Below are 26,573 nucleotides of genomic sequence, written 5' to 3'. Positions count from 1 at the left end.
GAATTGGTATTGAACCCAATTCAATGCCAAGCTCTCCAATATCGACATCCAAACGCACCCTAATGGTTTTTCCTCCACGTGGCAGGTATCTAGGTGGGGCTGTACAGGGGCTGGTTTACAGCCCTGCTGTACCCAATTTTTTTCCACGTGCCACAACAATGTGTTTAAAGAACAATTATATTAAACAATATTCCTAGTAGAGTGTCTGTAGCTCGTGTTTAAAGAACAATTATATTAAACAATATTCCTAGTAGAGTGCATGACATGGCTGCCTCCTTCTTATATTCATGGATATTAGTGGAGAGTGTAAGAAAGTAGGATGCGTATAATACGTTGCCTAATATACTCTAACAGAGAGAAATATGCAAGAAACATATGAAACCTCTTTTACACGCATTTGAACATTAGGAAAAAATCAATTTATATTCACAGATCAGAAGTTTTTTCAACTGTCACATAACTTAAATCGGTTTGTGTTTGTGACTATAGCTTCCCTCGCAGTTCGCGAGCTGCCTTTTGCCTTGCTCTCTCCTCCACGTAGACCAAAGTACCGGCGGCGCCGCTACCGTTGGAGGCCTAATACGGAACTCAAGAAAATTTATGACACTAAGATACATTGATACATTGAACTATCAGAAATATATGAGTTTGTTTTCTGTAACAGAACAACTAAATTATACAAGTCATAATAGAAACATACATATGGAAGTTTGCTTGGACATTCAGTTAGCTGCCATTCTTCTCAGATTCAGCCCCTACATTTGGGAGCCATCAAATTTCAAAAGTTGAAACTGTTGAGTTACTTGGGCATCAACAAAGGAATCAGATATCTGAAATTGATAGGAATCTTCATAAAGTAAATTCATAATTAGTGACAGCATTCAGCATGCATCGAATGGAAGGAATACTCTTTTCCTGCAAAAACAATCTAGACAGGTAATTTGGTGAGGTAAACTGGAAGCATATCTGTGGGGATTAAAATCTTCAGAATCCCTTGAAGGAAAAAAAAAAAGAGAAGAAATGCACATGCATGGGAGAAGGAGAATGAGTATATGTACACTTATTAGCTTTGCAAATGAAAAAAAATGCATCTAGAAGTATATACATTATACAAATCGGCAACTGGAACGACTATCGCTGGGGAGGTGAGCAGACCGAAAGTAAATCAAATAGTAGAGCTTCTACTTCCCTCACATGACTACTATTCAAAAACATCAATGAATGCTTGGAGATGTAAAAAGGATCCTACTTATAGACAGACTCTCTACTGATATTTTAAAAGCATTCAACATAACAAGAATCAAATAATTGTACAATGCTCTCTAATGATACATCTAATGAAAATATTACTGATAGAAAATTCAGCATCCACTTCTTATAGTTCTAGATTCATATCAATATCTTCTAATAATGCTCTTTGACCTTCAGAATTTGATGCCACATTGAAATCAATTTCTCCTAGAGATTTGAACGGGAACTCACTGCAAATAATTATCACACCACAAATGAACTGATTTTCTTTAGTTTAGTTGGCAGGAATCATTGGGTAAATGAATTAATTTTTGTATGTCCTATTGAAACACCTCTTGTTTGAAGAGCGAAAAATTCTTTTTTCCACAGCGACATATTAAAAAAAGGTCTTCATGTGGCTCCTCGTAAACAAACTGTGAAGAAGCATTGTATGTAGACAAACAGTGTTAGATCCTTATTGATTAGCATACACACAATCTCATAAAGATCCATCAAACCTACAATGTTATTTCAGCCTGAACACTGATGATGGAATTACAATTTATTGTGTGAATTCAACCAGACAGCTCCAAGAGAAATAGATCCGGCCTAATTAATCTATGTGTCAACATGCTTCAGTCTAAATCGATTATCCAATGTAGCAAATAAAGCTATAAATTTTGGCCAGGGATATACCTTTTCTTCTTAAGCTATGCTCTCATCCTTTGATTGCAGGGTCTTCCCCCTTTTACACCAATTGCAGGTGCCTTTATTCCCCCTTTGTACAGCAAAGTGTGCGTGCTAGCACATGCTTTAACTTGAAACAATAAAAAGCAAAGAGACATTATATATTATAATGGATTTATGATGGCACGTGGATGTGCACGTGCTACAGATCACAGGCACGTGCCTGAGATGTTCAGCGCCATGCTAACCTGAAAAACAACAAAGACACCAGTTGTAACAAATTCGTGGTATAAGCAATCACAATCTCTTCCTAGTCTTGGTCAATTTGCAGAGCACAAAAGAGATTCAGTGTCATATGATTGGTTGAATAATTAAAAAAAAACAGATCAGCTATTATTTGCAACACATAACGGTGCCTCTCTCCACCAGTGCCACCCGCCGCCATCCATCTATTCTCGCCCATCGATGAGCACACAACCCTCTATCGTCACAACGCCTCCAGAAAGAGTCAATCACTTGGTTAAGAGTGCGCTGCACTCGCATCCATACTCCAAGTGGTCTTGAAGAGAACAAAACCAAATGGCCCTTAACATTAATCATCCTTTCCCCAGGAAGTATAAATCGAAGCATCACTATTACCCACCACGAGTAACCCTTCCTGTTGATAGTTTTCTACTTATAACACTGATAAAAAAGAATATACATCATGACAATCGAATGCAGAAGGTGAGCCTGATGCTTCATATGTTTGCTATCTTTCTAGTCATGTGAAAATTTCAGGGACAGTATATACAACTCATGAAAAAAAAATCCATGTCACTCTAGCACAAGATACATTAGAAAAGGATCAGAGCATAGAAAATAACTGTACATTAGAAAAGGATCAGACAAATCTATTCGAAACCATAAGCAGGACAAAGTACCTTGAATAGTGGATCAGATAAGGTATTTCTTGCTAGCTGATCAACCTCCTATATGCCTACTCTAATCCAATTGCTCCAATCTGATTAAATATCAGTTAATTGAAACAATGAATGGAAATATTGAGGAACCAGGTGTTTCTCCTGGTATTGCCTTAACTTCTGCAAAGAAAACCCACAAATCGCTGGTTATATAGTTTGGATTTGTGTAATACAATTTTTGCCATGGGCGCTTCTTGAACTAACTGCACATATGAACCTGGAGTTTGCACACACGGTGATGAGATTCAGCAATACCTTGTTTGTGGACATTGGACAGGACACCAAATGGCTTCCTAGCTAGCATCTCCCATACTTGATAACCTGAAACAACGTTACTCTACAGAATGAACCTAATAGGCCAGGGTGCAGGAGATTTCATTTCACAAGCGCCTCCCAGTTTGTGAGAAAAAAAATATGATGTTGATCAGAGAGCAGGAAAGCTTTATAATTAGCCCTAGTGTTCTCCTTGAGCATAACTTTAATATTTGAAGTTGCGATCGAGAAAATCTTTAATATTTGAAGCTAAAGAGTAGCTAGCATCTCTCATACTTCATAACCTGAAACAACGTTACACTGCAGAGTGAACCTAGCAGACCAGGGTGCAGGAGATTTCATTTCACAAGCGTCTCCCATTTTGTGAGGGAAAAAATATGATGTTGATCACAGAGCAGGAAGGCTTTATAATTAGCCCTAGTGTTCTCCTTGAGCATAACTTTAATATTTGAAGCTAAAGAGTACATACATCAGCATATTATCAAAATATAAGCTGGCAGAAAGACTGTGATGGTCGCGTACTGCTCAACACACTTTGGTTGGATTCTTAAAAAAAAATTTATGCACCCATTATAGGCTCATTTTGTGCCCACAAAGCAATCATATCAGAGTGGAGGCAACCAAAAGACAAACTGCAGAGCACCTATAATGTTCTTGATGGTTCGTTGTAATTAAATTCCACCCAAGCTAATCCAAGAGTACAAGGTGTACCTGCATGCATTGAGGGTGGTCGAGAAGGCCACTGAAATCCTCGCAAATCTAGTTGTTGTCATTGCCATCTGGTGCCTTTTGTATCTCGCAAATATATGGTTGAGCCTTTCTCTATTGTATCAAGAATCAAGACCATATATTTAACTCAGGCCTACGGTGGAGACATAGAGTTTGCAGTAAGCTCCTACTACCTTGGACAAATTTATTCATGAAGGAAATGCAAGAAGTTAAACAAACTGAGTTGTTTGTCTCGAACATATGGCTGCAAACAACCAATGCTGGCATGATCCAGGGAGCTTATACAAAAGTGTTTACACAACCAGGGAGGCAACTTACAATATTAGCACCTCAAATTTGCTTGTGATGTGCTTTCTCAAACCTGTCAAGAGCTGTAAATGTTGTACATGGGTATAATAACTAATGAAAAAATGGCACAACTAAAGAGACATTTGAAGCTAACCTTTATACACGAGCTATAATGGCCATTGTAGAGAGAACACAGACAACACCATTAATCTAACCTACAGAGATCCAAGGGAAACTCACGAACGCCATTAATCCAAATCAGATCAGCCACAAAATTATGTCAATTCCAAATCTGATGTCTGCATACCTTATTGATCTATACCGGATGGCAGCGGAGGTGCCCACTGAGCTGCTGATGACAGGAAGGGCAGAGAGCCCAGAACCATCGGCCACAAGCAGCTCCCTGTTGACAGCCAAATTTGGCACCTGCCGAGGCCGATCGGTCTGACCGGTCGGGTCGACCGGTTAGACCGGTCTGGTCTGTACAGTCCGAGTAGAATTAGGTTTTTTGTAAAGAGTCCTCATGTAATTCTACTCGTGAAGGGGTACGTCTTCCCCGGCCTATAAATATAAAGGCTAAGGCTGATTGAGGTTATTCCCAATCAAATCAATACAAAAATCGCATTACTTTTTATCTCTCAAACCCTAGCCTTTTCCAACCCTAGATTGCTTTCTTCCTTCGTCTCGACGGCGTTTGAAGACATTCTGAGTGGCCTACCAACCTCAGAGCAACCCTACGTTCACGAGCTCCGACGGGGTCCCTCCCGAGCTCGCTGTTCTAGGTCTTCGCGAGCTCCCTGCTTGCACCGGTCAGACCGGTCGGCGAAACCGGTCAGACCGGTCCGCCCAGGGTTTTCGCTGTGTTGGTCGTTTTGACGATCGTTGTGCGTTCTAGCGCATCCGAGTGTGTTGGCGCGATTCTGTGTCAACATACTTTTTGGCGACTCTGCTGGGGAACAGATTAATCTGGTTTTTAAAACCGATCTAATCTAACTTCTCCGGAAAGATGGGTACTCATGGTGAAATCCACAACGACAACGTCATCAAGGCGACCATGGAGGAGCTCACTGAAGATGAGCGCAAGGCCTACCTCTTCGCTGAAGAGCACCTGAGGGAGCACTTCCTTCAGGGATTCGAGAAGGAACGAGGAGGCCTATTCAAGAGGGTCGGGGAGTTCGTGATGTCATCGTTCAAGCTGAATCAAGACAAGGTCGAGGTACTTCCTAATGATCCCTCTGAATTAGTTAAGCATTTCTCTTATGGTAGATTCGAAAATATCTGCTGCACAAGTAGTCGCGGGAGAGAGTTTTGCTGGACTTAATGATCAGATTGAGGCACTTAAAAAGAGCAAAAGTGTCGAGGGTGGCACTTATATTCCAGACGCGAATTTGGCTGGCACATCTGCTACCCAGGATCAATTCTTTGGGATGCCGCCGATCTCGTTTCCAGGGCAAATACTGTCCACGCGCCGCCGGTCCCATCGGTCTCCTCGACCGGTCAGACCGGTGCGGGCGGTCAGACCAGTGCGGGCGGTCAGACCGGTTACATGACCGGTCAGACCGGTCCAACGGGACAGTGTCCAGTGCCCTCTGCACCGCACGCTTCTACTCCCGGTTCAGCCGTTCCTAGCCGAACCAATGAGATAGTGATGCATGCCGGGCCTCATACTACATCACAACAGGGATCTGGACCTCACCGGGGGCCGATTCCTAATACAAACATGACTTACACCGGTCCTACCACGCAACGTGTTTCGGCCTCTTCGCATACATCGGCCAGCGGTACTTATCAGGCCGATTTCAACAGGTTTAAAGAGGATTTGGCCGGTGTGCTTAAATCTAAACTTGGGATTGATATGGGTGGGTCGCATTTATATCAAAAGCCATATCCTCCAGAGTTTGATTTCGTTTCATATCCTGCTGGTTGGCGCATTCCCGAGTTTGTGAAATTTAATAGTGAAGATTCTCATACGACTTGGGAGCATGTTAGCCAATATGTCTTGCAATTGGGAGAAGCGGGTCTTAACGATGCTTTGCGCGTTCACTTATTTTCTTTATCTTTGACCAGAACCGCTTTCTCTTGGTTTTCCTCGCTTGCGCCCGGATCGATTTTAAATTGGAATCAATTAGAGCGCAAATTTCATGATCACTTCTTTAGTGGGGAAGCCGAAGTTAGATTGCTAGACTTAACATCGGTTAAATAAAACCGAGATGAATCGGTTTTGGATTATTTCCAGAGATTTAAAGCTTTAAAAAACCGTTGTTTCAATTCGTCTCTTTCGAAAAAAGATTTGGCGGATTTGGCATTTAATGGCTTGCGTTCTTATTTGAAAGAGAAACTAGAAGGTTTTGATTTCATTACGGTTAATCATTTGCAAATGCGAGCTGTTGGTGTCCATACTTTAGAACTGAATAATCCAAAGGTTCTCTTTCGGCCGGAGCAAGCCGAAGGGGCTCAAGAGCAGCTGAGCTCGTCCGTTCGTCCATCGCTATCAGGTTTGAGGTTGAGGAAGAACTGCTGCGCATCCATCGTTGGGGGCCGGCTAGCTTTCTCTTGACCTTGCCTAGTGATGAGTTGGTGGATCGGATCTACAATGGGGGGCGGCCACTCATCACCGCCTCTGTCCGCCTGCACTTCATGAGGTGGACGAGATTTCTCAATTCAACAGCTTCCAACTTGCCCTCTGCCATCGAGGTGGAGGTTAGGGGTATCCCTGCACATGCTTGGGAGCTGTCTACAGCCGAGCTTCTTCTTGACGAATGGTGCTGGATTGATGGGCTTCATCCCAGCATCACAGAGGCGTGATGTGGTCAGATTGAAGGCTTGGCGTTCGTGCCATGGCAACATTCCGGCGGAGATGGAGTTGGAGATTGTGGAACCTCCATTGGCGGGCTCCGAACTGGGTGTGCGTACGCTGACATACCCTATCTCAGTTTCGGTTACACCATTCGAGGATTCAAGGGAGGACTCCCCACCACCTTCTTCGCTGCCCGGCAATGGACGCCGACGCCGCCGGCAGCAAGGTCGTCGGTCTGCCGAGGGATCTCCGGCCCAGGTGGGGCCAAGGGCAGTGGCGCTGTCGTCAGTCCGTTCCGGGGGGCCGTCCGCCGGTGCATGCGCGGCTAGGCTCACGCGGAGGCCAGGCGGACGAGGTTGGGCGACCGTCCTCCCCTTTTCCCGCCACGCGCGACACCCCGAATGCAGCCTCGGGCGGTGCCTCATCCACGCCGCCTGCCATTGATGGCCCTGCATGCACACCGCTGGCTCATGCAGCGCTGGCCCCAACAGGGCGGGTGACGCCCGAGGCGACGCTGCCTGGGGAACTGGCGAGGTGCGGGGAGACCGTTGTGCCTAGCGAAGAGGCGGATTCCGGTGCATGGCCCCGGGAGGCGTGCCCATCTCTTTCACAGGCGGAGGTGCGAGGGGTCGAGGCGGCGAGGGCACTGACTAACGGAAGCCAGCAGGGGATGCTGCGTTTGGGCTCCCCTCCAATTCCTGGCCTCTACTAGCCACGATCACACTGGGCCCGTGGGCTCCCTGGTTGCAATGGTATCCCCCATGCCCGATCTGCATGGCGGGCCTGATGTAACCGGCGCGGCCCACATTCACTCCGGGCCGGACCTGGAATGTTTCCTTGAGGAGATATCAGCCAATCCTGGAGCCCATCAGAGTCCACCTCTCGGCAACTCCACCCAGCAAACCATCGCCACGAACTGGTTGGTGCCGATGCCGCCCCTGCCGCCGGTGGTATGCCGTCGCACAGAAGACCATGCGCTGACGCCACCGCCCGGACTGACTATGGACGGAGGGCCGGCCGGATGCCCGCCGCGGCTGCCTCAGTCGCCAGTGGCCGGGGCAACGACGGTGACCCCGTCATCGCCGCTCGCGACGCTGACGGCCGGCGCGCCAGGAACGCCGCCGGCCGACGCGCCTGTAAGGACGCCGCCCCCTCTCCTGGTCTACTCCCGTCGCCCCAGGTTGAGCGCCAGGGAAGGGGAGCCGGGCTCTGCTGCCCCGGGTGACACCCTTGTGACGCCGGCTCTTGATGGGGATTCTGCTCGTGTCCCTGCTGAGGCTGCGGGACTATTCAGTCCGGCGGCAGAGTTCATTCGGAAGTTATCCAGGACACCGGGTGGGATCCTTCCAATTCCACACGTCAACAAAAGATGGAGAAAGAAGACGACGCTGCCTCCCAGTGAGGCACCCCGCCGCAGTCGACGCCTGGCTGGGTTGGGGGCCGATGTGAATGAGGTATGTCCGGTGCATTTGAAGAAAAGGGTCATGCGGGCTTTGGATTTGGATGTTGAAGAGGAAAGGGAACAACTTAGCCAGCAGATTTTGGAAGATTATGCGCAAAGGTTCCAATCGTTCTTGGCCGACCCACACACAAGGGCGTTGGCGGCCCTGTTTGGTTGGACACCCCCTGACGATGACATCGCAGCAGAGCCGGTGGAATGCCTAATCTGAGGAGAGCAGATTGTACTGAATTGGTGGTCGTGACTATTTTTTGTATGGTTAATGGATCCATCACGTATCTTAGTTTGGAATGTAAGAGGGCTTAACTCACAGGCAAGACGGGATGCAGTCAGAGTAATTGTGGACTCATATAAAGTTGATGTGGTGTGTCTACAAGAGACAAAAATACCTGATGTTTCTAGGCATTGTATTCTCTCCATGCTTGGTGTCGAGTTCGATAACAACTTTACCTTCCTACCTTCCCTCGGAGCTAGTGGTGGTATCTTGATTGCATGGAGAGCGCGTCTGGGTGTTGTCAATTCAAGTCGAGTGGACACCTTCTCTTCCTCTGTGCAGTTCAGCTCTTCTGATGGAACCTCTTGGTGGCTGACTTGTGTGTACGGCCCGCAGGGGAATCAAGAGAAAATTCAATTTCTGCAAGAACTTCGGGATATTAGGACAGTGTGTACGGGCCCATGGCTGGTAGCAGGTGATTTCAACCTAATCTACAAAGACGAAGACAAGAACAATAGCAATCTGAATAGAGCAATGATGGGAAGATTCAGAAGGTGGGTGAATGACATGGCAGTCACTGAATTACCTCTCCATGGTCGCAAGTACACCTGGTCCAGCTCCTCAACCAGTGCTTCCCCAACACTTGTAAGACTAGATAGGGTCTTCTGTTCTCTGGAGTGGGAAGAGATGTTTCCTGACTGCCTCTTACAAAGTTGTGCTTCTGGAGATTCAAATCACTGTCCCCTCTTGCTTGGCCTGCAGGACAGCCCAACCAGCAAAAGACGTTTTCATTTCGAAGCCTTTTGGCCAAGTTTGGATGGTTTCATGGAAACAGTTGAGGCTGCCTGGACTGTTGTACCAGCCCGTCCGTGCCCACTGGAAACACTGTCGCTGAAGTTCAAGGCAACAGCAAGGAGCTTGCAAAGTTGGAGCCAAAAGACGGTGGGCCATCTCAATTCCCAACTCCTCCTAGCAAAGGAAATTCTGCACCAGCTGGATATTGCTCAGGATAGTAAAACTCTAAATTCAAATGAGATGTGGTTACGTAATAATCTGAAGAAACATACGTTGGTGCTGGCCTCCCTTCTGAGAACAGTAGCCAGGGTCAGATCTCGAATTAATTGGCTGCAGGATGGTGATGCTAATACCAGGCTGTTCCACAGGCATGCTAGGCATAGAAAAAGGAAGAATTTCATAGCCTCCTTGAGGGAGGGCGATCAGATCTTAACTTCGCATGAGGAAAAGGCTGCAGCAATATTGGAATTTTACTCAAATCTGATTGGTGCTGAAAGCGACAGGGACAGGACAATCAACTTGGATCACCTAGACATCCCAAACCATAATCTAGAAGCCCTGGATATTCCTTTTGATGAGAATGAAGTGTGGCAGACCATCAAGGATTTACCGTCTGACAAAGCTCCTGGACCGGATGGGTTCACTGGCAGGTTCTATAAGGCTTGCTGGCCGATAATTAAGGAAGATATTATGGCAGCCCTACATAGAATTTGGGGAAGGAATTGCAGGAACTTGTGGCTGCTGAACTCAGCATACATCACTTTACTCCCAAAGAAACCTGATGCAGATCTGGTGAAAGATTTTAGACCCATAAGTCTGGTGCACAGCTTTGCTAAGTTGGTGACTAAAGTCCTGGCTAACAGACTTGCCGGCCTGCCTTGATGAAATGGTCTCGCCCAACCAAAGCGCTTTCATTAAAAAGCGGTTTATCCAAGACAATTTTATGATGGTGCAACAAACAGTGAAATTCCTACACAATCAAAAACAACCAAGGATCCTTCTTAAATTGGACATCACAAAAGCATTTGATTCGGTTTCCTGGGCTTTTCTTTTGGAGGTGCTAAGGAAACTCGGCTTTGGGTCTAGATGGCGGGACTTGGTGTGTGCTCTCCTGACTTCTTCCTCTACTCAAGTCCTTCTGAATGGCACACCAGGAGATTTTATTCAGCACAAGAGAGGGCTTCGTCAAGGTGATCCTCTTTCACCGATGTTGTTCATCCTAGTGATGGACGTGCTGAACTGGCTGGTCACAAGAGCATCTGAAGCTGGGCTATTACAGCCACTCTCTTCACGACCAATTCAGCATCGAATTTCTTTGTATGCAGATGATGTGGCTATTTTTCTCCGGCCGGCAGCAGCTGATATTAATCTAACTCTACAATTGCTTCAGCTGTTTGGGGATGCGTCGGGGCTGAAAACTAATGTGCAGAAGAGTAACGTGCTGCCAATACAGTGTGCTGAAGAGGACATGGCCATCATACAAAACCTGCTGCCATGTGAAGTGCAAGATTTCCCATGCAAATATTTAGGACTGCCACTTACTATCAAGAAGTTGACTAAGGAGCAACTTCAGCCAATAATTGACCGAATAGCAGACCAATTGCCGGGGTGGAAGGCGGACCTCATGACCCGGGCAGGGAGAGTGGTACAGGTTCAGTTTGTCCTGACAGCAATGCTGGTTTATGTGGCTATGGCGATGGAACTGCCGAACTGGGCAATAAAAGCCATCGATAAGATCAGAAGAGGTTTTCTCTGGCGAGGAAGGAAAGAAGCACGAGGTGGACATTGTTTAATTTCCTGGCCAAAAGTCTGCAGACATCTGGAGCTTGGGGGGCTGGGTATCTCGGATCTGAAAAGACTGAACTGTGCTTTGAGAGCACGTTGGCCATGGCTCAGGAAAACGGAACCAAACAAGCCTTGGGCAAATCTGCCTATCCAGGTCAGCAAAGATGTGGAGTGTCTCATTTCCATGGCTGTCATTACTGAAGTAGGAGATGGGACAAATACTTTGTTCTGGAAGGACAGGTGGTTAGACGGCCATAGCATACAAGAGCTTGCACCCAGGGTGTTTGCTTTAGTTTCCAATAGAAGGGCTAATAAGCGAACGGTGCGGGAGGCTCTAACCAATGAAAAATGGTTAGAAGATATCCAGGGTGCAATTTTGGTGGAAGGATTATTGGAATTCCTTGAGGTTTGGGACCTAATCAGTTTGGTTGAACTGCAAGTTGGGACTCCTGATAAACACATTTGGAGATTATCTAACTCAGGAGAATATTCTGCAAAATCAGCCTATGAGGTCCTATTCCAGGGTGCTGTTTACTTCAGACCTGCAGAGAGAATATGGAAGTCTCACGCTCCTCCCAAATGTCGTTTTTTCATGTGGCTGGTCGCCCACAATCGCTGCTGGACAGCCGACAGGCTAGCTCGACGAGGCCTCCCTCATCCAATCAGTTGTTTGTTGTGCGATCAAGAGGAAGAAAATATCCAACATCTACTTGTCGGGTGTGTGTTTTCAAGACAATTCTGGTTCTCTCTCTTCCAGCGGTTTGGCCTCACCGCACTTGCCCCTCAGCCTCAAGACATTTGTTTTGATGATTGGTGGGAGAAAGTGGAAGCATCGGTCGCGAGGGATTTAAGGCAAGGTCTGAACTCTCTAGTCATTCTTGGAACATGGAGCATTTGGAGACACCTGAAACAACTGTGTTTTTAACGGGGCCAGCCCGAGTGTCGCTGCGGCCATCGCACTGGCCTTTGAAGAAGCGCACCTGTGGAGCTTGGCAGGAGCCAGGGGCCTTACCCTACTTGCTATCCAGGGTGAGGGCTAGAGGTGTGGGTTGGTCGTAGTGTTTTTAGTTAACAGGTGATTATTAGCAAAGGTCTTAAGAGGTGTGTGGGGTGTGTTTTGGGTCTATGTATGACTCTTTTCTTCTTCTATCAATATAATGATACGCAGCTCTCCTGCGTGTTCGAGAAAAAAAAGAATGTGGTGATTGGAGATCCAAGGCCGATAAATGCAAATGATAAGATTCTGGCCCGAGAAGTCGTTGCTGAGAAGACTCCTGATGGGAAACCGACTTTGAGGATTTTTGTTAATGCTCCTAAGCCCGGGGGGCAAGCAAGTTCCTCCAGTCAGCCTGCTGTCCAGGCGCAACCGATCAAACATGTAGCATCAACCGGTCAGACCGGGTACAACGACCGGTCAGACCGGCCCAGGGAGCAGCTCCGAACTTTCAAGCCGAAACGTCCGGAAGAAGGTACTTGGAAAATAAATGTGCCAAAACTGCAATGTAGGCGTACAAATCAGGGACCTACCTTTGGGCAGTTATTGAACAAGTACACTAAGGCCGTTCAACAAGATCAGCCATTAAAAAAGAGGCCTCATTCACCACCACGTCGGGGCAATGCTTCGCCTCCAAGGAGGGAATTCATCAGGCGCAAGAGTAATTATCCTCAGTTTCCTCCACAGAAGGTGTATGCTACTATGCCTTGGTCCCCACCGGCGTCAAATGCAGTTAATTCAGTGTGGGAACATGAGGGGATTTGGCTCCAGTGCTTTCCAATGCCATATCCACCACCATATCAGAGGGAGGAAAGATCAAGGACGCCAGTACACGACCGATTGGGAGCACACCAATCTGGTCCAGCTCAGCAGGCGCCACCAGCCAGACCGGTCCCCTATGACCGATCAGACCGGTCTTAGCAGAGACCGGCGCGATTTGTTTCTACGCAGGTTGAATACCGCGTGAAGGAAAAGAAGTTAGAGGTGCAATCAGAAGCTACTCCAGAGAAGGCTCAAGCCGATACTGTTGTTCAGATCGGCGAGATTAAAGTGGTTATGCAAGATAAGGGTAAAGAGCCGATGGTGATTGATAAATCGGCTACTTCTTCTGCTCCAGAAAGCATCTAGTCCTTCAAGGTATGTTTTGGTGATTAATGACAACCATTATTGTGACTAATGAGTTTATGCAGCTTAATGAAATCTTATCGCTCATTGGATCATATGTTAAAGAGGCCCATAAATTTCATTATTCAAAAAGGCGATCTCGGTATTCAACTCAAGTTTATAACAAGACTAAGGATCTTTCTAGTCCTAAGTGTCGCAAGGTTGAGAAGGACACTTAGGTTAGTATAGATTTTATAGTTTTGTAGAGGTCGCACTATTAAGAGGGGTTAAGGCCAAGTAACTTGAGCATGGACATGGTCAATCAAAAATGGATGCACACATTGGTCACTCAGGTTCTTGGAAGCTCAAACAAGTGCTATTCAGTTCATATCTCAAGAATATTTGGATTTCATTCAAGACTCAGATTAGAAAAAGCAAAATCAAGAAAAAGTCTTATCACCAGTTTAACCGACGACATCAATTTTCTATACGTCGGTTAAACGCAGTTGCTGAAGTCTGGACACAGTGTTCACCAGATTAACCGACGATGTTTAAAATTAACGTCGGTTCAGTTGTCCAGAGAGTCGGTTTTTCAGGGGTTTTCAGGCTTACACTCACCGGTTAAACCGACGAAGGATTTTTAGTTAGCGTCGGTGCAGTTATCCAGAGAGTTGGTTTTTCAGTAAATCAGTGGACAACTACACTCACCAATTAAACCGATGATACGTCGGTTAAATTGCCCGAGCTGTAACGGCTAGTATTTCAAATGGGCAGTTTACATTCATCGGTTAAACCGACGATGACTTTTGGAGGGCCGTCGGATTAATCGCGTTGCGTACTTTTCTGGTAGCTTTTCTCCAACGGCTCTATTCATGTGAGCTGCATATATATACCCCTCCAATGGGTCATTTTGAACTCTCTTGACACCAGGCAACACTCATACACTCATTCTCTTGTTGAGAGCCACCTTGAGCTTCACATTCCACTCATTTGATCATTCAATCATCCAAGAAGCAAGGCTAAGGACTTGAGTAGAGAGAAACTTGTGTGCATCCATTCTTGGTGATCGGTTCTTTCTCAAGTGAATGCCCTAGCTTATTACTCTTGATGATTGGCATCACCTAGGCGATCTTGTTGATTGAGGTGCTTCTTGCGGAGCTTGCCAAGTTGATTGTGGGAGCCCGAAGAAGATTATACGTGGCTTGAGCTCCACCACGCCGGGATGGTGAACGGAGACTCTTAGTGAGCACCCTTGTCTTGGTAACATGGGAGGTGACAAGACTCTTAGTGAGTGTCACAACGTGGATTAGGGATGTGTGCCAACACATCGACACCACGAGAAAAAATCCGGTCGTCTCTTGCCAACTCTTTACTTTCAAGCACTTACTTTCATGCAATTTATTCATGTGCTTGACCCTAGAGATTTATTCATGTGCTTGACCCTAGAGATCATAACTTAGCTCTACCTTGCTTAGATTTATATCTTGTTGTTTCCTTTATAGCTTGTGTAGGTTGCTTAGTTAGCCGGTTGGTGAATTAAGTCTTAATAGCATTGCATAGGTTAAGATTGCTTTATTTTGTTTTAGAAATTTGAAAAAAGCCCAATTCACCCCCTCTTGGTCCATCGATCCTTACAGCTCCTATCCAGAAACCTTTTACTGCTAACAATCATGAGGCCGGTGGTAGTAAAGTGGCGGACAAATACCATCAACCTCGTTGGTGTCCCGAGGGATTGACGCATACCCAGAAGAGGAAGCTCCAACGTCTTCGCAATAAGGAAAAGAGGGAGCAAGAGGCAGAGAAGGCGAGGGATGAGTACTTCAACAAATACAGACCCATGATCTCTCAAGGCAAGGTGTGGCAGGTCAAGACAGTTGACCAGCCAGCAGAAGGACCGGTCGAACCGACCCCGGCGACCGGTCAAATCGGTGCTTCTGAATGGTCAGACCGCCCTGAGCCACCGGTTAGACCGGTTGAGCCCAGTGCAGAGAGTACAACCAAATTAGCGGTGCCTGTTTTGGTTTCTCGAGTTGATGGAGTAGAACCAGCTCCTCCAACGACGGAAGAGGAATAATTGGTGGATTATGAGGCGTTTCCGGAGCGCAACAATTTGGAGATTAACGTTGTGCATATGTCTTCAGATTATCTCATAATTCCTGAAGAGGAGGTGGTTCATCTTCAATTTGGGCCTCGTGATGCTGTGTTCCAGAAGCCCAAGGAATCGGATAACCACTTGAAAGCTCTCTGCATGAGGGGACATCTTAATGGAAAGCCGATTTCTCGCATGTTAGTGGCTGGTGGGGCTATTGTAAATCTTATGCCCTACTCATTGTATAAGAAGCTTGGCGGGAAGGAAGAGGAGCTGATCAAGACCAACATGACGGTTAGCAGTGATCCCATTGGTGCCAAGAGAGTTGCGTACACGAAGTTGACCGTTGGAAGTAAGACGCTTGCCACAGCCTTCTTCATTTCGGAAGTGCAAGGTAACTTCAGTTTAATACTTGGTCGTGATTGGATTCATGCCAATCAATGTGTTCCGTCTACTTTGCATCAATTTCTTATTCAGTGGATCTGTGATGAGGTTGAGATAGTGCCTGGTGACATTTCTTCCTTCATAGCTATCGCCGATTCCAATTCCATTGGTGCCAATGACAACATCAAGTGCTTATCGGGTTTGGATCTGTCCGATTATGAACTTATCAGTTGCACCAAGGAGGGTTTCGTTCTTTCAACTCTAAAGCCGATGGAAAATCGGCTAAATCACTTAATGCTGTAAAGATGAGTCCAGCAGGCGACTCAGATGCAACCGGTCAGACCGGGTCCCACGACCGGTCAGACTGGTCCTCTTCGGATCGGCCATCAGAGCCGACCGGTCAAACCGGTAGGTCAGATCGGTCAGACCGGTCCAACGCAGAGTGGCTCCAGCAACGCATTGATCACTATCGGGCGCGTACAAACGATATGTGCGAAACTATTAAAGAATCAGAAGACATGGACAAGCTAGGCCAAGGTTTTACGTCGGCTGATTCTTTAGAAAAGGTAGATTTAGGTGATGGTACTATTCCTAGACCGACTTTTGTAAACAAGAATTTATCGATTGAGTTTAATGCCGATTTGATAAAGTTATTAAAAGAATATATCGATTGTTTTGCTTGGGAGTATTCTGAAATGCCGGGATTGAGTCGTGATCTTGTTGAACATCGCTTACCAATCAAAGCTGGTTTTAAACCTTATAAACAACCGGCTAGACGTTTCAATCCTAGTATTTATGACCGAATTAAAGAGGAGATTAATCGATTATTAGATGCTGGTTTTATTCGGTCTTGCCATTATGCGGATTGGATCTCTAATATTATGCCCGTTGAAAAGAAAGATTCGGGCAAGATTCATGTTTGCATTGATTTTAGAAATCTCAATAAAGCTACTCCCAAGGATGAATATCCTATGCCTATAGCCGATATGCTAATTAATGAAGCATCGGGACATCGTGTTATTAGCTTTCTTGATGGTAACGCGGGTTGTAATCAAATATTCATGGCCGAGGAAGATACGTCTAAAACGGCATTTTTGTGTCCCGGATTTGTTGGTTTGTTTGAGTGGGTGGTTATGACATAACATCGTGTTATTAGTTATTAGGGGGCTATGAATTTGATCTTCCATGATTTGCTTGGTGTTATCTTGGAAGTGTACATTGATGATATTGTTATTAAATCGGCCAGTTTGGATTCTCATTTAGCCGATTTAAGACTTGCTCTTGAAAGGATGCGTTGGTATGGTTTGAAGATGAATCCACTCAAATGTGCTTTTGGAGTATCGGCGGGAAAATTCCTTGGTTTCATCATTCATGAGAAGGGCATAGAGATTGATTCTAAAAGAATTGAAGCTATGAGGAAAGTTGAGGCTACTACTTGCATGAAAGACTTGTAAAAGTTTCTGGGCATGGTAAATTATTTGAGAAGATTTATTTCTAATTTGTCCGGAAAGATTGATGCTTTTACTCCTATTCTTCGGTTAAAGAATGAAGCCGAATTTACTTGGGGGCAAAACAGCAAGAGGCATTTGAGAAAATTAAATATTATTTGTCTTCGCCGCCGGTTCTTAGAACACCTAGGAGAGGTGTTCCTTTTAAAGTTTATATAGCGACCGAAGATAAAGTTATTGGAGTTGTTTTGACTCAAGAGACCGAAGAAAAGGAGTATGTTGTTACTTATATAGGCTGACGACTTATTGATGTGAAAACAAGGTATACTTTTATTGAAAAGTTGTGCTTGTCTTTATATCATGCTTGTACTAAATTGCGACACTATCTACTATCTAGTACATGCATAGTAGTATGTCAAACCGATGTGATAAAATATATGTTGCAAAAGCCGATTTTAAATGGTAGAATCGGCAAGTGGGCATATGCTTTGATAAAAATATGATTTGGCTTGTGAACCTTTGAAGTCTATAAAAGGCCAAATTGTAGCGGATTTCATTGTTGAGCATCGGATTAATGATGAGCATGATTTAGAAATTGGCCATATTTTTTGCACACCATGGAAGCTTTATTTTGATGGATCGGTTTGTGATGATGAGAGAGGAATTGGTGCTGTCCTTATATCTCCAAGTGGTGGTGTTTTTGAATTCTCAAACCGATAGAAGAATATTGCACAAATAATCAAGTTGAGTATGAAGCATTATTATTCGGCTTGGAAATTTTACAATCCATGGGCGTGAAGCATGCTGAAGTTTTTGGTGATTCGCTTCTCGTTGTGCAGCAAGTATCCAAGGTATGCCAATATTATAATGGTTCATTAAATGCATATCTTGATAAGTGCCTCGAAATTATTTCTTATTTTGATGAATTCGTTATAAGACATTTGCCAAGAGAAGAAAATGGACAGACTAACGCTCTGGCTCAGCAAGCATCTGGTTATAATATTAGAAAAGGAAAATTTAACATTAGAAGACCGATGCAAATGATAGCCGAGTTGCAGTTTCTGGACGAACCGGTCAAGCCGGTTGACGCGACCGGTCTAACCGCCCCGACAGGTCTGACCGGTCCAGAGACCGGTCTAACCGATCAGACAGCAAAAAACACTGATTCGGCTATGAAAAAAGCCGAAGATCAGGATTGGAGAGTTCCTATAATCTCCTATCTTAAAGATCCTGGTCGTGGTGCAAAGAGAAATATTCGGCGTGCAGCGTTCAAGTATATTTTAATTGATGATGAGCTTTATCGTCGAACCGCCGAAGATTTACTTCTCAAGTGTTTGGACTCGGATCAGGCCAAGGTTGCTATGGGAGAAGTTCATGAAGGCATCTGTGGTACTCATCAATCAGCTCCTAAAATGAAGTGGTTGCTTAGGAGAGTCGGTTTTTATTGGCCTTCCATGATTTCAGATTGTTTCAAGTATTATAAGGGATGTGAAGAATGTCAACGGTTTGGGGATTTGCAATTGGTACCTGCTGCATCGTTACATCCTATCATTAAACCATGGCCATTCCGAGGATGGGGGTTGGATTTTATTGGACAAATTAATCATCCATCTTCAAAGGGGCATCGCTTCGTGTTGATTGCTACGGATTATTTTACTAAGTGGACCGAAGCGGTTCCTTTGAAAAATATGACACATAGAGAGGTGATTGAGTTTATAATTGAGCATATTATTCATAGATTCGGTATTCCTCAAATTTTGACTATGGATCAAGGCTCATCATTTATATCAAAGGAGGTACGCGCATTTATCGAGTCTTACAAGATCAAGTTGCTCAATTCATCTCCATATTATGCTCAGGCCAATGGACAGGCCAAGTCAAGTAACAAGATTTTGATCAAGCTTATTAAGAAGAAAATAGAAGAAAATCCTAAGAGGTGGCATGAAGTGTTATCCGAAGCATTGTGGGCTCATCGTATATCTCGTCATGGTGCTACCAAGGTTACTCCTTTTGAGCTTGTGTATAGTCAAGAGCCGTTTTACTCGTTGAGGTAAATCTGGACGCTTATAGATTGGCTAAGCAAAATGATCTTTCTGCTGTTGATTATTATAATTCAATGATTGAGAACATTGATGAGGTGACCGACAAGCGTATGAAAACAAACTTCGGGTTGCTAGAGCTTACAATAAGAAGGTAAAAGATAAATCTTTTCAGGTTGGGGATTTAGTTTGGAAGACAATATTACCTCTTGGGATGAAAAGCAATAAGTTTGATAAGTGGTCGCCAAGTTGGGAGGGTCCGTATAGAGTTGTTAAAGTTATCTTCGGGAATTCCTACATGATGGAGACGCTGCAAGGAGATCGACTACCTAGAGCTATCAATGGGAAGTACTTGAAGAAATTCTACCCAAGCGTGTGGCAAGATGCATGAAAAAAGATGGCCGGTTTATGAGAATCGTCCTTAGTAGTATTTTTTAGGCCCTAGTATTGTATAGAATACTTCTGTTTTGCTTTTTAGCTTGTAAACTCACTAAAAAGCAGGGGGGCATATGTTGACAGCCAAATTTGGCACCTGCCGAGGCCGACCGGTCTGACCGGTCGGGTCAACTGATTAGACTGGTCTGTTCTGTACAGTCCGAGTAGAATTAGGTTTTTTGTAAAGAGTCCTCATATAATCCTACTCGTGAAGGGGTACGTCTTCCCCGGCCTATAAATATAAAGTCTAAGGCTAATTGAGGTTATTCCCAATCGAATCAATACAAAAATCGCATTACTTTTTATCTCTCAAACCCTAGCCTTTTTCAACCCTAGATTGCTTTCTTCCTTCGTCTCGACGGCGTTTGAAGATGTTCTGAGTGGCCTGCCGACCTCAGAGCAACCCTACGTTCACGAGCTCCGACGAGGTCCCTCCCGAGCTCGCTGTTCTAGGTCTTTGCGAGCTCCCTGCTTGGACCGGTCAGACCGGTCCGCCCAAGGTTTTTCGCTGTGTTGATCGTTTTGACGATCGTTGCGCGTTCTAGCACATTCGAGTGTGTTGGCGCGATTCTGTCAACACTCCCAAAATTAAGAATTTCAAATAGATAATAGATCTCCTCAGGGTCGGGCAACAGAAGCTGCCATCGCTACAAAATCTGATATCAAGTTCTCAAACATGGCACTGCCTGTAGGCTAGGAACATCGAATCAGATTGCAGGGAGGGAGGGGGCGGGCGGTACCTGCTGGCGTCAAGGAGGCGGACGAGCTGCGTTGTCGGTGGCGCCGCGGATCAACAGGCCGGCCAGCCTTGCCACTCTCCCTGTCCTTGTGCAGGTGGCGCTCGAGGATGCTCGCCAGCAACGGCGATGCAGAGGCCTGTGTGCACGGAAACACAAACAACGACCTCTCGTTAGATGAGCCAGCAGGATGGTCGACCGAAGCAGCAGCTGTGGGACCATTCGCGAACGAGCAGAGCAAATGCGCCGCTGAGAAACGGCCGCTCAATAGCAGCGCCCAGGGACCCTCGCAAAGGCGGCGGCCTCCTCCGACGCCGCGAGGTGCGGAGCAGAGGGTGGCCCAACGGCGTCGCTCTTGCCTTCGGGGCGGCGTCGCTCCTGCCTTCCGGTGCGGAGCTCACCTTGCGGATGCGGCCGCGCGGTCGGGGGTGCGCCGCTGACGGGATCACGGGAGGAGGCGGCGGTGGCAGCCGGCCGGGGGGTGGAGGCCGGGCAGGCTGGAAACGGGGATTGAATAGCTTGATTGATGGGTTTGATTGGCTGATTTTGCGGAGAGATGGGAGGCGGGGTCGGGCGGGTAAGCGCGACGACATGGTGAGAAAAAATAGGGATTTGTGGCAGAAATATTTTCTTTGATGGTGTTGTGAAGTTTGGTCAAACACTAAGATTTTCCATATGGGCCTAAAAGAGATACTTTGTGAGGGAGGTAGGTGGTTTCGAGTAGGTAAGAATTGTATTCAATTTTTTTCATTCTTTATAGTATAGACTAATGGGGATGCACGCGCCCGGCATGTATTTAAAAGTAATATCAATAATTAAAAGGATTTGTTTATCAATAATTACAAGGGTTCCACACCAATATCATATATCACACTACAACAGTACATGTTATAAGAATTTCATCAAGAATATAGGCAATGGACAAAACATCAAGAATATGTACCACACGTGTTCATGAGCATTAAATGATAGATCAACAACTAACAATATTAATAATATATTAACCAACCCAAATAGCATATCGAGACGAACTTGTCTTTAATTCATTGTTGATGCAAAATTAAATTGATTGTTTAATTGGTTCAACACAATGATGGAGGACGGAAAAAATTCATGGTAGGGCATTGTCGAAAGATTAAGATTCAAATTAAAAGTAGTATGTAATATACATTTCAAAATGTAATAATCCATCAAGCACAGAGCTTAGAGGTACAGAACATAGATGTACAGAACAAAAAAGAGCTCATTCGTCAGCTTAGTTCAGCGCACACAACGGTTCACATAGTCCAATACTGTTTTTCTTCCTCCCTGCACCCTGTTTCTCTGCTCAGAATGTTGGAGTTGGAGCTCCCATGCGCCAGCGACAAACAGTCAAAGACCTGAGTTACTTGTTACAAAATGAAGGTATGGCGGCCACCGTACCTTGCCAAACCGGGTCCTCTGACCCTGGTTCAACACCACCATGCAATCTTCAGGAACATGATCCTGCACAAAGCTTATTGATGTTTCCATACGTATCCATTAGACTACCTGAAATTATTTTAAGATTCCGTAATAAGATATATATAACCAGAAAAAAACATCTATCTGCATTAACTATAAACAAATTAACCAATATATAGATTTTAAATAATGACATAAACACTTTCACTCTAGCTATTTCATAAACATTGTCAAGCTAGCTATTACTCTATAACATCCAGATTTTTATGGTATGTTTATCGTGGTAAAATGAAACCACCATCACCGAAGATGAGCATTCATTCATGTGAATATCTACGTCCTGTCTGAGCTTGTTCTCCACCCAAAGCCCAGCCCTGGTGGCAAAGCAAAATGCATCAAAGTTTTGAGTACAACCATAATAGTATTACTGCATTTCCTCTATTATAAAATGTTAACCAAACAAGGTAGTCGAAAACCAACTCGCATTCTTAAGTACACTAGATATAACCAAGTAGTATCTATACTGTTTGTCATTTCCATACATATCCATTAGACTACCTGAAATTATTAAGGCTCGCTGGGTCGTTCGTGGCTTCACTCAGCGTCACGGCATCGACTACGATGAGACCTTCAGCCCCGTCGCCAAGCCGGCGATGATACGCGTCGTCCTTAGCATCGTGACCTCCCGTCGCTGGCCGATCCACCAGCTGGATGTGAAGAACGCCTTTCTTCACGGCCACCTGGAGGAGACCGTCTACTGTCAGCAGCCTCCGGGCTTTGTTGACCCTGCTCGCCCCGATCATGTGTGTCTTCTGCAGCGATCCCTCTACGGCCTCAAGCAGGCGCCTTGAGCGTGGTACCAGCGGTTCGCCACTACCTTCGACAGCTCGGCTTCTCCGCCTCGACGTCCGACACCTCCCTCTTTGTGCTCCAAGAGGGGGGCGCTACGGCGTACCTGCTCCTCTACGTCGACGACATCGTCCTGATGGCCTCGACTCTGACTCTTCTGCAGCGCATCACCGAGCATCTGCACTCGGAGTTTGCCATGATGGACCTTGGTGATCTACACCACTTCCTGGGGATCTCCGTCACGCGCTCCTCCGACGAGCTCGTCCTCTCCCAGCGCCAGTACGCATTGGATCTTCTCCAGCGTGCAGGCATGGCCGAGTGTCACTCTACTTTGACACCAGTTGACGCTCGTGCCAAGCTCTCTGCCACCGAGGGCTCTCCAGTCGCCGACCCCACCGAGTACCGTAGTCTTGCCGGCGCCCTTCAGTACCTTACGCTGACTCGGCCTGATCTCACATATGCAGTGCAGCAAGTCTGCCTGTTCATGCATGATCCGCGCGAGCCCCACCTTGCGCTTGTCAAGCGCATCCTCCGGTACGTGAAGGGTACTCTTTCGGCCGGTCTCTACATCGGCACTGGACCGGTCGACCGACTGGTCGCCTACTCTGACGCTGACTGGGCAGGCTGCCCAGACTCCCGTCTCTCTACATCAGGTTTTTGTGTCTTCTTGGGAGACAATCTGGTGTCTTGGTCGTCCAAACGGCAGACCACGGTATCCCGGTCCAATGCGGAGGCCGAGTACTGGGCGGTTGCTCACGTTGTCGCCGAGTGCTGCTGGTTGCGGCAACTTCTTCAGGAGCTCCACATCCTGCTGAAGGTTGCTACAGTTGTTTACTGCGACAATTGTAGCGCTGTCTACATGACAGCCAACCCGGTCCACCACCGTCGTACCAAGCACATCGAGATCGACATCCACTTCGTCCGCGAGAAGGTGGCTCTTGGCGAAGTTCGTGTTCTTCATGTGCCGTCACAGTATCAGTTCGCGGATATTATGACAAAGGGGTTACCTGTCCAGCTGTTTCAGGATTTCAGGTCCAGTCTTTGCGTTCGACTGCCTGACACTTCGACTGCGGGCGGGTATTAGGCATTGTATAGGCTTGTGTATTTGTATAGGCCCATATTGGGCGTGTACTTCTTGTACTCCAAGCCATTGGCTCTATATAATGAAAGGTCACCCCCCCCGATTAGGGTGTGTGGTGTTTGCCCGACTCTCTACCTCTCTACAATGTAGGGAAGTGCTCATTGGTGCAGTGGCAGAATAGGTGCGAGGATCTCCCCATCAGCAGCTCGGCACCGACAAGAACAATTCCCCTTGCTAGTGCCTGAGCATGATATGAGAATGAGATAACCACACTTTAGATCTGATCTTCCATTTCCCAAGTATGAGATGCAATGCCATGTTCCTTGCTGTGCAGAGAAAGTGATTTAGAGATCATGTATTGATTTTGAGACTATTGCAACAGAGGGTAGCACTTGTGCAACACCAGTTGGCTAACTTAAAGTATTGTGGAGATGAATTAAGAACATTCAAGCATGGCTGCCAGCCGGAAGCTTTAAGCCTGCATCATTTTAAACTTATTCCCTAGCATGGCTGCCAGCCGGAAGCTTTAAGCCTGCATCATTTTAAACTTATTCCCTATTTCATACCCTCGTTTGAATAAAGCCCACCACATACAAATGAGATACGATGAAACTAACATTTATTCTCCTTGAAGCAGGGAACACAATGATAATTCTACATTTGACGACTTGCCCAACATGATAAACATTTTGTGCTTCAGTTCCTGCCTCTAATCCAAGTTTAAGTTTATTGACCAACTGCACACAGTGAATTGATATTTCATAGCATATTTCATTGATATTGACCAACTGCACACAGGCTGACCATGCACATGCGCTCCTCCCCTTCACAGTGAATTGATATTTCATAGCATGCACATGCTGTCTAAATATCAAGGCATTGCATTGATATTTCTTATGGTTTAATTTAGACAGAAAGGGACGCCTACATGATATAAAACCTGCCATTAGGACTACTGAATTAGTAGGATTTACTGAACGGAATAGAGTTGACATTTTCTCTTGAGCTTCCAGACTATACTTATATCTAAATAAAATCCTAATAACATCTTTGCCTCAATCCCATGTCCAACGCCAAACAAAAACCAAACTGTATAGGCCATAGGGAAGCACTCTAACAAATAATCACAATGACACGAATAGCAGGAGATCAGTAGTAAGAAGCGGTAACCTTGGAGCAGAGCAGAAATCCTAAGCGCGGGTGGGCAATCTGGTGACAGCCGAGGACAAATGCCAAGCCTGTCGATGATGCTCAGTTCCTTCAACGTTGGGTACTGCAGTGTAGCAGTAGGATCTGCTTCTAGATGTCTACGAGGATCTGCCTGTCAAGTTGTTAGTGTGCGGCGATGATGTTACTCCACACCGAAGTATCAGGGAAGTAGAAAAATTAAATGTCTTACCAGAAGCCAACGATTGAGGTGGAAGCAGCGGTCTGGACGATCGACGGTCGATCGACGGCACGATTCTTGGTCGTCGGCGCGGTGGGCTGTGGACCTCGCACGGAGAGCCATGGAGCACGGGGGAGGCCAGAGGCGCCCGGATCTTGGAGGACGGAGAGCGAGGGGGAGGACGGAGGAGCCTCCTGGCATGGATCTTCCACCTCGCGCGTCTGGGTTTGTGGCGCGGCGGCAGGGCAGCAAGAGCCCCGCGTCTCGGGGGTGTCCCGGGGACCATTATCGATCACGACTATGAGCTACATAGTCGTTGCCCAGCTACCCTCGGGCCCAACGCCCTTGACAACGAGTGACTAACCTGTTGAAATCCAATGCTGCGAAAAATGAGAGGAATGAATTGGAAATATCTCATGCATATTTATATTTTGACTGATCAAATAGGATATATTTCTGGATAATCTTGTAAAGCATTTCACAAGCTTTCCGTAGAGTCCAAGACCATCAAAATCGAAGTCCTGAGGAAAAAGTTATGATCAAAACATAAATGATACAAAAAGAGAAAAGAGGTGACCGGCTCAACTGATGCAGTGTCGGTGTTCCATCATTTAACCGGTACTCAAAATGTGATATAATGAGATGGACTTCCAGACAATCTTGTAGAGAATTTTACAAGCTTCCCATAAAGTCCAAGATCATCAAAATCAGAGTTTCGAGTAAAAAGTTATGATCAAAAGATGAAGAAGCTGTCTGTGTGAGCGACCGGCTGAACCGACACACTTAACTAGTACCCAAATGTGATCTAATGTGATGGACTTCTAGATAATATTGTAGAGCATCTTACAAGCTTTCCATAGAGTACAAGATCATTAAAATCAGAGTTCAGAGTAGAGACCGATGTTGAAACCCTAGACTCCATTGACCACATGCCACATCCGCATCCTCCATACCAGCGGTGGCCTTGGTAGAACCGGCGGCGCCGGCACTGTCGGCGGCGACAAGAGCATGTTCTTTGTAATTATTTTACCGACAAGCCTACCTTGGGATACCTTAAGGTATAGGATTGCTCGTAGAGAATCGCCGAGACCAAGAACACGATAGTGCAAGCAACACAAGGTTTAGACAGGTTCGGACCGCAAGTTGCATAATACCCTACGTCCTGTTTGGTGTTTTGTATTGCCTAAGGGTTGCATATGATGCGTACTCTTTGGAGGGATCCCTGTCCGCGCTCCATGGCTCTCCGTGCGAGGTCCATGGCCCACCGCGCCGACGACCAAGAATCGTGCCGTCGATCGACCGTCGATCGTCCGGGACCGCTGCTTCCACCTCAATCGTTGGCTTCTGCTAAGACATTTAATTTT

At 46.0% G+C, this 26,573-nt stretch overlaps 1 protein-coding gene and 1 long non-coding RNA gene across 13 annotated transcripts; both read right to left on the bottom strand.

The window, feature by feature from the left end:
* Positions 1-343: 343 nt before the first annotated feature.
* Positions 344-21,011, bottom strand: LOC120703474. 12 transcript variants are annotated; one of them, XR_005686983.1, is made up of 9 exons: positions 20,851-21,011; positions 20,453-20,588; positions 4,324-4,649; positions 3,864-4,252; positions 2,841-3,200; positions 1,927-2,165; positions 1,584-1,664; positions 701-1,481; positions 344-576 (listed from the first exon to the last, which is right to left on the bottom strand). It is a non-coding gene; the product is annotated as an uncharacterized LOC120703474 (long non-coding RNA). The 12 variants fall into 12 exon arrangements; XR_005686982.1 differs by having other exon boundaries at positions 1,584-2,165; XR_005686979.1 differs by having other exon boundaries at positions 701-1,664.
* Positions 21,012-21,573: 562 nt separating this feature from the next.
* Positions 21,574-25,479, bottom strand: LOC120703473. Its single transcript, XM_039987578.1, has 3 exons — positions 25,222-25,479; positions 24,993-25,143; positions 21,574-21,979 (listed from the first exon to the last, which is right to left on the bottom strand). Exons 1-3 carry the CDS (start codon positions 25,408-25,410, stop codon positions 21,921-21,923), a joined length of 399 nt encoding a protein of 132 aa, XP_039843512.1. The 5' UTR covers positions 25,411-25,479; the 3' UTR covers positions 21,574-21,920.
* Positions 25,480-26,573: the final 1,094 nt, after the last annotated feature.

This window comes from Panicum virgatum, chromosome 4K, assembly GCF_016808335.1.
Source record: "Panicum virgatum strain AP13 chromosome 4K, P.virgatum_v5, whole genome shotgun sequence".
NCBI lineage: Eukaryota > Viridiplantae > Streptophyta > Magnoliopsida > Poales > Poaceae > Panicum > Panicum virgatum.
The sequence above is the reverse complement of the archived record's forward strand: the minus strand, read 5'-3'. Positions and strand labels throughout refer to the sequence as shown.